The 16,284-nt window shown below is 54.3% G+C and overlaps 7 protein-coding genes across 7 annotated transcripts; 3 read left to right on the forward strand and 4 right to left on the reverse strand.

The window, feature by feature from the left end:
* Window positions 1-16: 16 nt before the first annotated feature.
* Window positions 17-1,311, forward strand: PHACADRAFT_249205 (uncharacterized protein). Its single transcript, XM_007391555.1, has 7 exons — window positions 17-69; window positions 132-175; window positions 246-340; window positions 400-481; window positions 545-700; window positions 757-974; window positions 1,030-1,311. Exons 1-7 carry the CDS (start codon window positions 47-49, stop codon window positions 1,201-1,203), a joined length of 792 nt encoding a protein of 263 aa, XP_007391617.1. The 5' UTR covers window positions 17-46; the 3' UTR covers window positions 1,204-1,311.
* A 1,774-nt stretch (window positions 1,312-3,085) lies between these two features.
* Window positions 3,086-4,317, forward strand: PHACADRAFT_249208 (uncharacterized protein). Its single transcript, XM_007391556.1, has 2 exons — window positions 3,086-3,173; window positions 3,231-4,317. Exon 2 carries the CDS (start codon window positions 3,296-3,298, stop codon window positions 4,172-4,174), a length of 879 nt encoding a protein of 292 aa, XP_007391618.1. The 5' UTR covers window positions 3,086-3,173; window positions 3,231-3,295; the 3' UTR covers window positions 4,175-4,317.
* A 73-nt stretch (window positions 4,318-4,390) lies between these two features.
* PHACADRAFT_25167 (uncharacterized protein) lies at window positions 4,391-6,672 on the reverse strand (the record flags this gene model as incomplete). The annotated part of the gene is made up of 3 exons (XM_007391239.1): window positions 4,391-5,099; window positions 5,147-6,268; window positions 6,422-6,672. 3 exons carry the CDS (start codon window positions 6,670-6,672, stop codon window positions 4,391-4,393), a joined length of 2,082 nt encoding a protein of 693 aa, XP_007391301.1.
* Window positions 6,673-7,346: 674 nt separating this feature from the next.
* Window positions 7,347-8,115, reverse strand: PHACADRAFT_169504 (uncharacterized protein). The gene is made up of 3 exons (XM_007391557.1): window positions 7,948-8,115; window positions 7,654-7,892; window positions 7,347-7,603 (listed from the first exon to the last, which is right to left on the reverse strand). Exons 1-3 carry the CDS (start codon window positions 8,036-8,038, stop codon window positions 7,586-7,588), a joined length of 348 nt encoding a protein of 115 aa, XP_007391619.1. The 5' UTR covers window positions 8,039-8,115; the 3' UTR covers window positions 7,347-7,585.
* Window positions 8,116-8,175: 60 nt separating this feature from the next.
* Window positions 8,176-10,302, reverse strand: PHACADRAFT_169505 (uncharacterized protein). Its single transcript, XM_007391558.1, has 3 exons — window positions 10,090-10,302; window positions 9,930-10,040; window positions 8,176-9,878 (listed from the first exon to the last, which is right to left on the reverse strand). Exons 1-3 carry the CDS (start codon window positions 10,261-10,263, stop codon window positions 8,427-8,429), a joined length of 1,737 nt encoding a protein of 578 aa, XP_007391620.1. The 5' UTR covers window positions 10,264-10,302; the 3' UTR covers window positions 8,176-8,426.
* A 635-nt stretch (window positions 10,303-10,937) lies between these two features.
* PHACADRAFT_205221 (uncharacterized protein) lies at window positions 10,938-12,931 on the forward strand. The gene is made up of 4 exons (XM_007391559.1): window positions 10,938-11,061; window positions 11,114-11,703; window positions 11,749-12,357; window positions 12,409-12,931. The coding sequence occupies exons 1-4, from the start codon at window positions 11,006-11,008 to the stop codon at window positions 12,849-12,851; spliced, it is 1,698 nt and encodes a 565-aa protein (XP_007391621.1). The 5' UTR covers window positions 10,938-11,005; the 3' UTR covers window positions 12,852-12,931.
* Window positions 12,932-13,319: 388 nt separating this feature from the next.
* On the reverse strand, window positions 13,320-16,175 carry PHACADRAFT_249214 (uncharacterized protein). The gene is made up of 12 exons (XM_007391560.1): window positions 16,089-16,175; window positions 15,940-16,031; window positions 15,782-15,882; window positions 15,524-15,728; window positions 14,754-15,469; window positions 14,376-14,700; window positions 14,252-14,320; window positions 14,079-14,191; window positions 13,866-14,025; window positions 13,575-13,797; window positions 13,427-13,519; window positions 13,320-13,374 (listed from the first exon to the last, which is right to left on the reverse strand). Exons 3-6 carry the CDS (start codon window positions 15,821-15,823, stop codon window positions 14,626-14,628), a joined length of 1,038 nt encoding a protein of 345 aa, XP_007391622.1. The 5' UTR covers window positions 15,824-15,882; window positions 15,940-16,031; window positions 16,089-16,175; the 3' UTR covers window positions 13,320-13,374; window positions 13,427-13,519; window positions 13,575-13,797; window positions 13,866-14,025; window positions 14,079-14,191; window positions 14,252-14,320; window positions 14,376-14,625.
* Between the last annotated feature and the right edge of the window lie 109 nt (window positions 16,176-16,284).

Raw genomic sequence — 16,284 nt, forward strand, 5'->3', positions numbered from 1 at the left:
GTCCTCAAGCTCACGCACACCCCTTGTCCATACTTATCCTCCGACCATGTCCAGAACCTCATATGATAGGTAATCTTGTGCTACTCACTGCTACACTTAAAGACTATAGTTTAACTCTCAACCGTACACAGATACCTGACTGTCTTCTCCCCAGAGGGACGACTGTACCAAGTCGGTCAGTACTGTGAAAGGCTGAGGGCTTGCGGAATCAAGGGCGAGACGTGCGAGCTGACGGTGTCATCCAGAATATGCCTTCAAGGCCATCACAGGCTCTGGCCATACAGCGATTGCTGTGAGAGGGAAGGACACTGCGGTCGTGATTACGCAGAAGAAAGTACCCGTACGTCATGTCCCATCTCCCTTCCGACATTCATGCCTGAGCACCGCACCGCTTGATAGGACAAGCTCCTCGACGCCAGTACTATAACACATTTGTACAGTATAACACCAACAATAGGCTGCGTCATGACTGGTCTTATTGGTGCGTTCGCCACTTCCGTACTGTTCTCTGGAAAGGCGCTGAAGAGTTTTGGTGAATGACCAGCGGATTCACAGGCACAGGTTACCCGTGCCCGCTCAGAAGCAGCGGAATTTCGACACAAGTACGGCTACGAGATTACACCAGATGCGCTTGCTAGACGTATCGCGAATATCAATCAGGTCTACACTCAACGCGCAGCTATGCGGCCTCTGGGAACTTGTGAGTGACTAGTGCTTGGATAGCACGACTAAAGATGTTTATCATACCGATCATAGCGATGATTCTCATTGGCATCGATCCGGAGTTCGGCCCCCAGTGCTTTAAGCTCGACCCTGCGGGTTACTTCGTCGGCTTCCATGCTGCTTCCGCTGGACAGAAGCAACAAGAAGCCATGAATCACCTTGAGAAGAAGTGGAAGAAACTCGATTCCGGCAATGGTGGCGAGGACGCAGCGAAAGCTGGCAAGACACTCAATCGGGCAGAGGTCATCGAGGTACGTGCTCACTCCGCATCCCAAGCTTGGTATAAATATTTATAGTTTGCTGTAGATGGCCATCGAAGCGATATCGACCGTCCATGCGACAGACTTCAAGCCGGGAGAGGTCGAAATCGGCATCGTCTCGGATGCTGAGGGCGAGGACACCAAGACTCGCGGCAAGTGGCGTGTCATGCCCGAGGATGAAGTAGAGACGCACTTGCTGGCTTATGCAGAGAAGGATTAATGACCTGTATGTCTACGGATTGTTTCACCGACACGCTCTCGGCCCTTGCGCTTTGGCACCGACGAACCGATCTTTGAATGGGTTTCACCGTGAGTTAACATGACGCCATCTTTCCCATGTCTGCGAGTTCAGCGTAATCCCTGCCCTCTCTTATCAAGCCTTGGATACAAGGGTGCATTAAGGGCTGGCTTGCTAAGTCACTTTGGTGTAAACGCGACGAGTCTGAGCGTTCACACACACGCTCGTGGTGCAGGCTGCCTGAATTTAGCATGCTAGAGGTAAGGCGTCTGTACGCAGCGCAGTACAAGAGCTGTTGACACGATATCGCCTCGCGGCTATATGGTTTCTGATTCGAGTAAACAATCAAAGGAGTTGACACGCCGACGGGCCTCCTGCTCATGCTGGGGACTGAGGCTGTTGAAAGTATGGCGCATCGCCTTATAACATGCAGATTGGCTAGTTTGAATTGTATCTTTGAATACAATGTCCCGTGCTCTAGTGGTACAGTAGTCGGTACACGATTAACCGAGAGCCTGATCAAGTACTAGGCCGTCAAGCTAATGAGCTCCATCGCAACCTTGTGCAGAGATCCTGTAAGTGTTTGCTCTACTGTCCTAATTGACGTGCTACTAGTGCCGTGGGTGGCCTGCTCTTGCACATAGCTGCGGGAACAGTTGCCGTTTACTTTCCTCTGGAGCAGAATGTCAAGCATTCTGACGACATACCAAGTCACCGGCCAGCTTACCCTTACCAGAGCTCCAATTATAACCACCGCCATATCGGTTTGTCTCATTTCCCCGCAGGCCTAGCCTTTACTACTTAGTGCTGGGTGATGGGAGTCTTGTGTGTGCTTTACCTCTGCGTTTCTGTCTTCCATCATCCTCTTTATGGGCTTATGAGCTGCGAATAAGGACAGTACTAGTGCAGTTGTATAAATCATGCTATGCCAGGCGGGAGCGGCCGAACGTCCATCCCACATTGTTGCACGCTACCTATGCATATTGCAATTTCTCTCCTAGAGGGAAGACTTTTCGTATCTCTCTTGGACATGGACGACTCAAGGTGCATATAAAAGCATTTAAACACGACCCGCGTACACTGTTGCCGTGGGCGACAAGGAGTTGGCGGGATGGATAGCACCGAGGAGTGCCAACTTGAGCGGAGGCGGCGTGATGGATAGCACCGAGGAGTGCCAACTTGAGCGGAGGCGGCGTGGTCCATTTTCGGCAAATGATGATCGCGAGAGTCTCTACTTAGTGCGCCGAGTGTGATGTCTTTACCGGGTGACTGCAGTGTACCGGTAAGGACTTTATTACCATTACCATTACCATTACTTTACTATACTATCACGCAGACTCAGAGTAAGAAACTTGCTCCAGGGGCCCCCCTCTCCCATCCCTCGTATTATATATCTTTTGACCGCCCCTGTTTCGTTATTCTCCTTGATTGGACACGATATTTGCTTCCGCTCTCCTTTGCTGACGCCGCGCCCAGCGCGGCTTTCCATGCTGCAGACCTATGCGCGCTGTTCTTCGCAGCGAGTAAAATCGATAAATCTGAGCTTAAAATTTCGCGCCCGCAGAACCACATCCACGAGGACAGCAGTCGCGGAGCGCAGCGAAGCGGCCTCTTGTGTGGGACATGCAAGCATTTTTCGACTGCTTATTATTGGTTGCGAAAAAAAAATCGATACAAGGGATCGCTGCAAGCAGCCAAAAAAAAGTATTACGTAAAGGGATTAACGTACGATTAACGATTAACGTAAGTGCCGTGGCCCGCTTTTTTACGCAGACTATGTACGGATTCGGATGGACTTATCATCCAAATCCAAAAAAGGTATATAGTCAGCGACGGAGACTATGATCCTATACCACCCCCAGCCATGCGTCCTTCACTACGTCTCCTGAATGCCGTCTCACACAGAGTACACAGACCACTCATTCAATTCGTCGGGAAGCGGCAGTTCTCAAGTGCGTCTGAAAAAGCCTTGTACACCGTTGACACAGCTTACCTGAGTTTGCCAGCAGCTTTCGAAAAAGCGCTCGAACCCAACAGCAGGGAGATTGACGGCCGGCCGATCAACATAGACCGCATGTCCACCGACCACGAGAGCAGTCACCTGAAGGGCCTCAACTACGCTGAGTTCGAGGGCGAGGCTGTTGAACCAGCGCAAAAAGCTAGAGTCGACGATGGCTCTGCACCAACCAAGACCATCTTCGTCGGGATGCTCTCATGGAACGTGGACAATGCGTGGCTCGAATCCGAGTTTGCCCAGTGTGGCGAGATCGTATCTGCGCATGTGCAGACGGACCGCAATACTGGTAGGTCGCGCGGCTTTGGCTTCGTGACATTCGCGTCACCCGAGGCTGTCGATAAGGCGCTCGAGCTCAACGGCAAGGAGATCGACGGTCGGTCGATCAACGTAGACAAGAGCGTCGAAAAAGACCAGAACCAGGTCCGCGAGAGGCGCGCCAGGACATTCGGCGACGCTCCCAGTGAACCTTCGAGCAGGCTGTTCGTCGGGAACCTTTCCTTCGACGCGACGGAGGAACAGCTTTGGGAAGTCTTCTCCGACTACGGCTCCATCAAGAGCGTCCACATGCCCACCAGCCGCGACAGTGGCCGGCCGAAAGGCTTCGGTTACGTTGAATTCGAGGACATCGAGTCTGCCAAGAAAGCACACGAGAGCCTTGTGGGTCAGGAGATTGCCGGCCGTGCCATCCGTCTCGAATTCTCGCAGCCGCGTGACGACAACGGCGGCGGACGCGGTGGAGGACGCGGCGGCTTTGGAGGTCGTGGTGGCTTTGGAGATCGTGGCGGCTTTGGAGACCGTGGCGGCTTTGGAGACCGTGGCGGTCGTGGCGGCTTCGAGGGCCGTGGTCGTGGTGGAGGACGTGGTCGCGGTGGTAACCGTGGACGTGGAGACCGTGGCGGTGGCAGGCCAAGAGATGTCGAAAGCTTCGGCTTCTAGGGCGAGAGGATTACCTTCGATTAATTGCTCGTCTCTTGGGCTGTGTGTTTTACTCATGCTGTCTGGTCTCGCACTGTAGGTTGGTTCTCGCAGAGTGTAGCATGCACGCGTTTCCGCTTAAAAAATATGCTTCATCTCTCTGCTCGTACTCTGAGTGCATTCAACCTGATGAACAAGAGTATATACATAAAAGTGGCGAGTCTGAGACATAAGTGGTCAACAGAACGGGAGACGACGAAGGATCAATGTATCAACCCATTCCCTGTTGTGAACAGGCCATCTCATTTTCTGGATCAATGCCTCCAAAGCGGTAACCGAGTCTTTGGGGATGCTGGGACATCCCTCCTGCTCCGTCATGCGCAGGAAGCTCCGAAGGTCATGTACTTCGTAGTTGATGCCGTGACTCCTGGTCATCGGCTGCTTGGCTGTGTTCGAGTCTTTCTGGGAGATCGTCGGCGTCGGGGGTTCCGACGCGTCTTCGGAACTGTTGAGGACCCCGGCTCCCTCGTCGTTCGTGTCCTCTTTCTTCTGAGCAGTCTCTGTCGCCGCCATCGCTTCTTCCCCACTCTGCGAAGCCGCCTGAGCAACATCCTTCGCATCTTCTCCCTTCTTTTTCTCCTCTCCTGTTTCCTCCTCCCCCGTAGTATCCGGTCTCAGGCACAAGAACGCGTACCCCGCACTCGACCCAAGTACTAGTCGGGCCGGGGGAACCATTACAAGCACCCAGCCCTCTGACACGAAAGCAGTGCGAATCTCGAGCGGAAGGGGCATCGTGGCAACGCGTGCATGCCAGGGCGTGCCAGGTACGCGGGGCAGACCAGTGAAGGCGACTTCTATCGCGCGCCCGCCGCTCATGTACAGGTCGGCGCCAATATCGTGCGCGCAGCCAGTGAGAAGGTCGCGTCTGTGAGGCCCTGCACGACCGCTGCGGGTGAGACGAACGGGAAGGAGACGCCCTGCGATAGCGGCCACGACTGCTTGAAGGTCACGGCGGTCATGCGCACAGGCAAGCCCGATGGTTCCGACGACGAGGTCACGATGAAGCCCGACCGTTGTGGAGATGCAGGCATGCGCATGAATACGGGGTGCAAGAGGGAATACATGTGACGGAAGAGCTCGGGGACGTCGTGAACGAGTGCTATGAGCTCAGAGGGCTCGAGAGAGGAGTAACTCATGAGAATAAGTCTGTTCAGCGAGGGAAGTCCTTCAAGCAACTGACGGACGTCAGCGACAGTCAGGACATCGTCCCTCGACACATTGAGCGAGTTTACTTTCGGCAGACCTGTGGCGACGCCAAGGATCTGAGTTGCCGTCAGAGGATAGCCGGCTAGGTTCAGAGAGGTGTGCCGGTAATATCTCTCCTTGACCAATCTCGCCAGGAGCGGCACTGCGGCATCAGGAAAGGGAGAGAGGGCACGGAGCGTGTCGTCAACAATGTCCATCTTCTCCGGTAGTAAGTGCAGGTCCTCCAGGACGCTTGTGTCTTCCGATTTGATAGACTGTTCGATCGACCTGACCAGCGAGATGTCGACCAGTGGAGGGACACCGGTACCGGTTTTCACGACTGCGTCAGATTCGTCCGCATCGGATCCGTCTGCGTCAGATTCGTCCGCATCGGATCCGTCTGCGTTAGATTTGTCCATGCCGGATCCGTCTGCGTTAGATGCGTCCGCGCCAGATCCGTCTGCTCTCTCCTCCTGCTTGAGATCAGTTTTCGAGGGCCAGGCCTCTCGGACAGCACAGGGATTCAAAACTTGCGCGTCTTGCAGGTCGTCTATAGCTTCTAAGATCGACTTCTCGAAACGCCTATCGGCCTTGGCACGAGCTGCGGGAGTGTCAATGGCGTCGAGTCGCTCTGTGAACTCGTCCTCTGTCAGGCCAACATCGAGCAACGCTGCACCTGACGGGTCTTCCTCAAAATCAGAATCCGGTGCCTCTCTACGTTCGGGAATAGCGTAGTAGTGACTGATGTACTTCTCTGCGTTCTCCGGTTCTGGAGTCCCGCCGCTATAGAAGCCGTACGCCGGGTCGCCAGGATTCGTGACGTCGATGATAGTGATGCCGTCGTTGTTGTCTGGAGGTGCATTAGCTTGGCTATGCAGATTGGCTAGTAATACGCATCGCCGCTCCACATGTGCATCCCTGCATGTAGCATCGCATTCTCAAGGGACACGCCACCAAAATAAGCGCTCTTGGGCGACAGGTCGATGTCCCAGTTGTTCGCAAGGATGGTCGCGATAAACGGACAAGGCACCTGCGGAATCGACGGCTTCTGCTGGTAGCGGGCCGTACTTGCCATCAATGCCGCGCAGCTCTTCGCGGATAACCTCAGCGTTCTCAGGTTGCTTGACTGCGCTCAGGACACGGTATGTAGCCCGTACAGGGAGCGTGCCGTAGCACCATTGGCTGTGGTAGGCAGCGATGCAGCGGTAACTGGCCGTGGAAGAGCCGTGGGGCTTTACCTTGGCGACGATGAAGGCCTGGTGTCTCTGACCCATGTCTTTGTGCGGTTAGCTGAGGGAGTGGGTGCAGGAGAGCCACTCCTACGCTAAATTGGGTCCTTGAGGCCTTTTGTACCCCCTTAGCCTGCGACCTCTTATATCAGCTCGTGAGAATCTAACCAACAATAGTGGTTGTGAACTTGCCGCGTTCAGTTGCCTATTATTTCGATAGAACGTATACCTTGATCATAGTCCATGTGCTACTGGGATTCTTTGTGGGATATATACGAATTGCCGTTACCTATATCGTCGATCCAGATGTAGGAGCACAATTTTAGCGCACGCCTACACTGGAGCAAGAGACAGTGGACGATCCAAATGAGAACGCAAAGGATGCATATGGGATAAAGCTGCGGATCAGGGTACCGTTCACGGCAATGTGTCAGTCTACTACGTTTCCAAAGAATGTGGGCAGGACGCATGAAACATATACTGGCCATCTGAAGCAGTCGAGGGTGACAGGCATTAAGGGGAAGCTCTCTCAAATGAGTGAAAGGTGACCGGTGGACACTGAGACTAAGCACCGAATTGTCAGCTACGAGGGAGGATATCGCAGCCGAAACCAAGTTCCTAGCCATACCTCGGGCAGCTGAATAGGCCCAGTGGGTGCAGTGAGCATAAAACATACGTACACGAGCTGAGATGGGGGAGGTCTGACATGTGTACCCAACATTATGATCGCGTAACATTATGATCGCGTCCTAGACTCCTAGGAGCACACTGTAAGGATCCAGCGTGATAGACTCCAGCGTCGAACGTTTCTGGTGAAAGGCTGACGCTACAAGGAGGTCAAAACACCTGGGACAGCTTGTCGCGACACAAGTGAAAACTATGAATCATGCGAGGAGGCCGGTGAGCTATCAGCAGTACAGGAGTTTACTTGGACGTCGGCCGTTATCGGACTTGGCACCTAGTATGCCCCTCCGCTCTGCCCAGATTGTGAACACACCATAGCGACACAAGACATTTTGTACGCACTGTAATAACCTCAATCTCCTCTTCCGATATTCGCCGTCTCCATAACCTTTCCGGGGCTTGCCAGAAGTCCGTGAACACCTGCACGGTCTCTCCGTTCTTGCCACTGGCGGAGCTCGCAGCCATCGAAGACTGAGAGGAGCCCTCTGCAGATGCAGAAGCCTTAAACTTGTTCAGAAAGTCTGAGAACGCGTTTTGGAGCTCAGTGGGCGCGAACGGATGTGGGTGCTGAGGTTCCGGTGCTAGCGAACTCGGTTAACCCGCATTAACGGTGTACAAGGCTTTCTTCAGACGCACTTGAGGGCCATTGCCGCTTTCCAACAAATTGAATAAGTGGTTTGTGCACTCTGTGCGAGGCAGCATTCAGGAGACGTAGTGAAGGACGCATGGCCGAGGGTAGTATAGGATCAAGGTGTATGTCCTCCGGACTGGGAACGACACGAAGGCAAGCGCCTACAGTCCCCGGACCAAGCCTCGGGCTCTCCGGCTTTGGAGGCCTCAGAAAATGAGATGGTCGATTCACAACAGGGAACATATTGACGCATTGGTCCTTCGTCGTCTCCAGTTTTATTGACTGTTCATATATCGTACACGTCACTTTCGTCTCGAGCACTATTCTTGTTCGTCAGATTGGATACACTCCGAATATGAGCAACTTCCAGAGAAATGAAGCATGATGATATAGCGAGGGTGCGAGGATGCTATACTCTGCGAGAATTGACCTACAATGCGAGACCAAACAACATGAGTACAAAACACGACCCAAGAAACGAGCATTAATCAAAGGTGGTCTTTCTGCCCTCGAAGCCCTGGACTGCTCCTGTCCTGGCACCACCACGACCGCCACCACGACCTCCACGTCCGCGATCACCACCACGACCACGTCCCCCACCACGACCACGCCCTTCGAAGCCGCCACGGCCTCCGCGACCTCCGAAGCCGCCGCGACCTCCAAAACCGCCACGGTCTCCAAAGCCGCCACGATCTCCAAAGCCACCACGACCTCCAAAGCCACCACGACCTCCACCGCGTCCGCCGCCATTGTCGTCACGCGGCTGCGAGAAGTCGAGCCGGACCGCACGGCCAGCGATCTCCTGGCCCGCGAGGCCCTCATGCGCTTTCTTGGCAGATTCGACGTCCTCGAATTCAACGTAGCCGAAGCCTTTCGGCCGGCCGCTCTCGCGGTCGGTGGGCATGCGGACGCTCTTGACGGAGCCGTAGTCGGAGAAGACTTCCCAAAGCTGATCTTCGGTCGCGTCGAAGGAAAGGTTCCCGACGAAGAGCACGCTTGAAGGCGCACTGGTGGCGTCGCCGAATGCTTTGGCGCGCCTCTCGCGGACCTGGTTCTGGTCTTTTTCGACGCTCTTGTCTATGTTAATCGGCCGACCGTCGATCTCCTTGCCGTTGAGCTCGAGCGCCTTATCGACAGCCTCGGGTGACGCGAATGTTACGAAGCCAAAGCCGCGGGATTTGCCAGTGTTGCGGTCCATCTGCACACGCGCAGATACGACTTCGCCGCACTCGGCAAACTCGGATTCGAGCCAGTCATTGTCCACGTTCCATGAGAGTTTGCCGACGAAGATGGTCTTCGTTGATGCAGAATCATCAGCAGCTTCATCGACCTTGACTTTCTTCACTGGCTTAGCAGCCTCGCCCTCTGCTTTGCGCTTGCCGTTGGCAACAGTCTTGGCGGTAGCGTCATCCATCTCGGCATCCTCGGATTCCTCTTCCGAGGAGGACTTCTCGTTGGAGCTGTCCGAGTCAGACTCTTCAGAGCTCGCCTCAGCAGCCTCAGCAGCCTTCTTCACGAGAGCAGCTTTCTTCATGGGAGCAGCCTTAGCGGTAGGTTTCTCCTCTTCTTCTTCTGAAGAGTCGGAATCTGAGTCACTATCGTTGCTGGAGCTCGACGACTCTGCGTTCTTCGTAGGTATCGCTTTCGCAGGGGTGGCCTTCGCGGGAGCAGCCTTCTTAGCGGGGGTGGCCTGAGCCTTTTTGGGTGCTTCACCCTCGGAGCTCTCATCAGAAGAGTCGGATGAGTCTGTCTTCTTGGCGGGGGCTGCCTTCACCTGAGCGGCCTTGGGCTTTTCGTCTTCGGAAGATTCATCCTCGGAGGACTCAGATAATTCGTCCTCCTTTGCAGGAGGTGCCTTAGCAGCAGTTTTTGAGGGCGTCGCTTTTGCGGCGGGCTTTATCTCGTCTTCGCTTTCGCTTGAAGACTCAGCCTTGGCCTATTGCGCTTCATCAACACGGCACAAATTGAAATTGTGGTAGTAACGTACCTTGCCGTTGACCTTGCCCTTGACGACGGCCTTGGGGGCTGGCTTCTCCTCCTCGGACTCGGACTCAGAAGACTCGCTCGAGATTTCCTCTTTCACGGGCTTCTTGCCCTTCTGCAGGGAGCTGAGGACAAGTGGAACAAGGAAGGCAGACCCTACGTACCTTGTCCTTGACCTCCTTCCCCTTCTTCTCCTTCTCAAGAATCTCCTTCGAAGAGATGGGGACGCCATTCTTCTTAGGCTCAACTACCTCCTTCACGGCCTTCTTGTCGGTCTTTTTGCTGGCAGCCTTCTTGTCGGCCTTCTTGGTAACTTTTGAACCCTTGTCAGCGGCCATTTTGAGTGTAGAAGTAAAGGGACGAGTGACGGAGGGAAGGGTGTGATGGATGGCTGGGAGCAAGCAAATCCTAACATTTAGTTCCCGAAATTTTCGGTTTAACAGACAGACGCTTGTGACCGTGACAGAAAGCTTTGCTCATTTCAAAGCATAAGCACAAGCGTCAAGTACATCTGTGATCAGGCTTATATGGCTTCTTCCTGAATGTGAAGTGATGTGACCTGCTTGTGAATAAACAAGAGACAGCTTCGCTCCGCTACGCGACAAATATTGTCCCGGTAGCAGCTGTTCTCGCGATCGAGGTTGGCGTCTTCGCGGCTAGTGTATGCTCACTCACTTGCATTCCCCGCCCTAGGCTGTGCGAAAATATAGATTCACATAGGTTTTTGTTTTTCGAGCCTTCTAGTTCTCGACCGCCTGCGGTGGCTCGGGCGCAGGCGGCTAGCAGGATGAAACTGGAGCGGTGGGGTAAGCGGAAGTAACAGGAGATTTAGGGTCGATCAGGGGCATGCAGCGCTGGGTATATAAAGAGCAAGGTTGGGAACAGGGCATGTAAGGGGTTAGCAAATTGTAAGGAACCAGTTACTTACTTTCAGGCCATCTGGTTAAAGATACGAGTAATCAATAAAATGAAGGATAAGCCTTCGCCTTAATCATCACGCGTCTTTATCTACTCGCACGCCACGGTGATTTGGTTCTACTCGCACGAGTACTACTATCCGGGTACCACTATCTTACTGCCATGGACTTGGACGTTGTCGTGCTCGGGAGTGGTTTGACAGAATCAATAGTCGCTGCGTGAGCTCTACCTCTCGTCAAATACCCAGCCTTTCTGAAACGATCCACCAAGTGCGCTATCCAAAGCTGGATATAAAGTAGGACACATCGACGCGAACCCGTATTACGGCGACGACGATGCTTCGCTGTCTATAGATGAGCTTATTACCTGGGCTGATGAGCGAGCCTCGGGGAAGGAGCCTTCGTCGACATATCTTCATAGTCAGCGCAAACGATTCACGAACATCTCATACTCTGGGGCTGTGCCTTCTCAATCTCGACAATACGCTATATCACTCTATCCGACGATCATCCCTTCGATCGGCCCTCTCATCGACAACCTGATAGCCTCCGGAGTTTCACGTTATGGTGGCTTCAAGCTTCTTGAACAAGTTGCGCTGTACGAGAGTACAGGAGTCGCGAAGCCTGTCCCGGGGAACAAAGAGGATATCTTCAAGAACAGGCAGCTTAGCCTCGTGCAAAAGCGACGCTTGATGCGCTTCCTCATGTTTGCAGGCAAAGACTTCGAAGACATGCCGGAACTACAGACATACGAGCAGACGCCCTTCCCGACCTTCCTCAAGGACAAATTCTCTCTAGACGAGGAGGCGATACGAGCCATCACATATGCCCTTGCGTTCTGCGTCTCCCACAACGGCAAGTGTTGCTTGGCCTCGCCCTCAGTGACATTAGACTGATTAGTATCAGACCCTACTCTCCCTGCATTACACCGTATCAGGCGATATTTGCGATCTAACGGTCGATATGGCCCTTCCTCGTTCCTAATGGGGCACTATGGAGGTGTCGGCGAGATCGCTCAAGGATTCTGTAGGACGGCAGCTGTCGCTGGAGCAACGTATATCTTGGGCCGTCAGGTCGCGTCCGTGGAGTGCAATGAGTCGTCAAGCACGAAGCAGAAGAGGTATACACTACGACTTGAGGACTTACCGGAAATCATGAATTGCGATGTGCTCGTCAGTAGTCTGAATTACGCCAGTGTCCTCCCATCGCACGCGACTTCTATCGCGACTGTTCCACCCTCCACCAGCCGTAATGACTGTGTTTGGGCGCGATGCATAGCCGTCCTCGACCGACCATTGTCATTTTCTATGCTGCACGCGTCTTCTGAGGTTCCAGAAGAGGCTCCACAGGACGAGACAAAGGACGAGGGCGGTGACTCTTCCTCGTCTCCCTCGAAGGAGGTCGATACGGCTGTTCTCGTCTTCCCTCCATCTGCTGTCCCAACAAGCGCCCAGTCAGCTGCCGTTCATGTCTTGGTCACGGGAGAGGCTAGCATGGCCTGCCCAAGAGAGAAATGTAAGCGACGCTCACTCCTATTCAATTCTTTATTGCTCATATCAGATGAAGGGGTCTTGTACATTTCCATGCCTCTCATAGAGGCCAACGCCGACGAGCGCAGTCCCGAGGAGCTACTCCGGCCATTCCTTGATGCCACTCTCAGTCTCTGCCACTCAGAGCCTGCGGAAGAGGAACTAGCCTCGCCTGTGAATCCTCTGTTCACTCTATTCTACAAGCAACGACCATACCCGAGGCTATCTCCCCAAGGGAGCTCGGCCGATCTCGCACCTCTGCTGTCCGAGCCACTGGACTCAGCACATCTCCCAGAGATCGCAGATTCTATGGTCGCTTCCGCCGAAGCGACGTTTTGGCGTACGGTGGAGCAGCTGAAGGCGGCAGGCTGCAAGCCCCAGCGCAAAGCCGAGGAGGATGGACAGGAGAGCCAAGATGCTCCCGAGATAGACAGCTTATGGCCGCCACTGGATCAAGTAGAGGAAGAAGAAGAGTGGTAACTTCTGCTAGAAAGGTGTCAGATCATAACACAATGTACATTAATATCGCTGCATCAATGACGTCCTACCATAACATCATCAGAGAATAATTCCAAAAGTCACCGGGACGGAAATGGTGCTGACAAGGGCGACAGAAGTCACGAAGGGTCTAGGGCGTCTGGAGATTCCAGCGCGTCTCGTCACCGACGCGCCTGGGCGGCAGGCAGCAGAACTTGTCACTCCGCGCCGTCATCGCACACGACATTCGGCACACGGTTGAGAGCTGCATTTTTTGCAGTCACAGGTAGCAGAGCGTATGAGCAATGTCAGCCAGCACCTGGTTTCGGGCAAGTCGCTTCGGCCTGTGTATACCCTCTCTGGCTGATGCTTTGCAGGTGCCCTCTCGGGGTTCGCGTCGGGCATAGCTCTGCAGCCGTGTACGTGGCGAGAAGACAGTTCTCAACCATACGCTGACTGGCCCTGGAATAGTTGACCTGTTAAAGACGCGTATGCAGCAGGGCGATGGCCAAACAGTGGGTCAAAAGTGAGTATCCATGCACGCGAAGCACCACAGCATATGAAGTTATGGATATTAGGCCCGGATTGCGCATCATTGGCACTGCACGCGAAGTTGTACGCACCAATGGTGTTATAGGACTATGGCGTGGTACAACAGCAACTCTTCTTCGGTACGTTCACGTATGCACATCGTTCGCCCCTCCATTATTAACCCCACCTTTGCAGAAACATCCCTGGCGTCGCACTGTACTTCACAGGTCTCAACCAGCTCCGAACGTTTCTCTCAACCTCTCCCTACTTCAAACATATTCGCACCGCTGAACCCACCGCACATGGCACGACACTTCCGAAGCTCACAAGTCAGGGAAACCTCGTTGCCGGCGCCGTCGCGCGTGTCTCAGTCGGCTTCGTCCTGAACCCATTCTCGGTGCTGAAGGCGCGATATGAGGTGCGCTTCCCCTGGTCGAGACGTGGAGTCGCTGCACGCTCCTCGCTAAGATGTGTTTGCACTGGTAGAGCAACTTCTACGCGTACAGCAGCCTGTTTGGGGCCATGCGATCAATGGTGCGCGGCGGCCCCTCTGAGCTCTTCGTCGGTGTCTTGCCATCCGCACTTCGGGACGCCCCGTATGCGGGGCTGTTCGTGGTGTTTTATGAGGGCATCAAACACGAGATGAGTGGGTAGTGATACATCTATTATTCCTTTCGGGTGTGCTGACGAGCCCTTCAGACCAGCTCATGCCGTCAACGTCGTCGCTGCACGCGGCCGGAGTGCACAGTTTTTCTGCTGCTTCGGCAGGAGCGATTGCGACTATGGTCACTCACCCATTCGATGTCGTAAAGGTGTATTCCTAGTTTTATATGCTGCCGAGTTGTAGGGCTAGCACTGACATTCGCCTGCAGACAAAAATGCAGGTCCGAAGAGAGGCGCGGTATCATGGGCTTACGCAAACCGTCACCACCGTGTGGAAGGTATGAACGGTATTAATGCACTATCGCAGCCATTAACGCGTTCTATCTGCTCTAGCAACGCGGTCTCCCCGGCTTCTTCGACGGCGCCGTTCTTCGTCTGTCACGAAAAGTCCTGAGTTCTGCTATCGGCTGGGCCGTGTATGAGGGCATGCTCATCTTCATGCGGACGACTGGTAAACGTCCGGCTCACAAGTCATCTTCATAACAATCCAGTGTTTTCCTGCTCCGCTCGTCGCGCTAGCATACATATGTATAATAGCCCGTCCCTTCTCCCCATGCCTGGATATCCCTGGAGCGGCCTACGCCTATGAGTATTGCTTGTAGATAGACCTTGCAATCGTCTGCAGTTGAATGTTGGACGTTCCCTCGTATATTGCTCCCTGTAGATGTGCATATCAGTATCACCGCTCACCATACGTGTGATTCTACCCACGATCTTCGAGTCCCTCCAAAACTTCTCAATGCCTGTCTCACGGGTGAAGCCCACACCACCCGCCCACTCGATCGCGCTGCCCGAGACGCGCTGGGCGACGACACTCGCCCAGTACTTCGCCATGGCGGCCTCCTTGGTGAAGTCGCGCCCCTCGTCCTTGCGGCGCGCCGCATTGTACGTGAGCATCCGCGCGGTCTCGATGTCGACGGCAGCCTGCGCCATCTGGAACTGCATGCCCTGGAAGGTGCCGACGGGCTGTCCGAACTGCTTGCGCTCGAACGTGTACGGCACGGCCTTGTCGAACGCGCCCTGCGCGAGCCCGAGCATCTGCGCGGCGATGCCGATGCGGCCCTCGTTGAGGATCTCGATCGCGATCTTGTAACCCTTGCCGACCTCGCCGACGACGTTCGCCGCGGGGACGCGCATGTCGTCGAAGCTGAGCGAGCAGGTCGAGCTCGCGCGGATGCCGAGCTTCTGCTCCTTCTTCGCGATCTGGACGCCCATGTCCTTCGTCGCGAGGAAGCAGGTGATGCCTTTGTAACCCACGCTCGGGTCGACGTTGGCAAAAATGAGGAAGACCTCAGCCTCGTGCGAGTTCGTGATCCACATCTTCGAGCCGTTGATGACCCAGCTGTCACCATCCTTTTTTGCGTATGTTCGTAGCGCGAACGCATCCGAGCCGGACGCGGGCTCCGAGAGACAAAAGCTGCCGACCTGCAAGCGGTGAATACATTTTGTTCATCTACGGAAAGGTGCGCGAGGACGGACCTGAGACTGTGCGAGCAATGGTAGAAATTTCTCCTGTTGCTCCTTCGTGCCGTACTTGCGTATGACCGTGTTGACCAACGTATTGTGCACGTCGCACATTACCGAGACAGACGGATCAACCTTCGCGAGCTCTTCGATAGCGATAATAGCAGACGTAAATGAGAATTCGGAGCCCCCGAGATCGGCCGGAGTCTCGATTCCCATGAGCTGTGAAGAGACTTTCAGCATTTCCGAGGGTGTGACAAGGGAGGTCCACATACGCCTTGCTCGAACAGGCCCTTGACGACTTCTGGGTCCATCATTTCATTCTCGTCCATCTCGCGAACTTTGGGTGCAATAACATCTTGGGCAAAACGCTGAACTGCGTTGAACTTGTTCAGTCAAGTGGAGTATCTCATGACATGGCATGCCTACTTACCAGTCTCTCGGAGCATCTGCTCTTCCTCTGTGAATGTATCTAACGAGTTCAGTCCTGACTCAGAAGCAGCCACAGCAGTGCGAGCAAATGCCCTATTTATGCCGTTAGATGTTATTATGGTTGCGTGGGATCGTAGCCAGTCTACTCACCTGCTACTACCTGCTGCTGGCACGGTTGAGCGCAATGCCTTGAACGAAGGCTTTACAGAACGGGATGCGGAGCGCAACATGACAAAATCAATGCAAATATTAGAGTACTTGGGAGAGAAAGTAGATGCAGAGCCTCCTAGATGATGAACGAAGGCGACGAGGAGGAGTGTATGGCTTGTTCGCCCTTTGGCCGGAG

This window comes from Phanerochaete carnosa, assembly GCF_000300595.1.
Source record: "Phanerochaete carnosa HHB-10118-sp unplaced genomic scaffold PHACAscaffold_2, whole genome shotgun sequence".
Classification (NCBI taxonomy): Eukaryota; Fungi; Basidiomycota; class Agaricomycetes; order Polyporales; family Phanerochaetaceae; genus Phanerochaete; species Phanerochaete carnosa.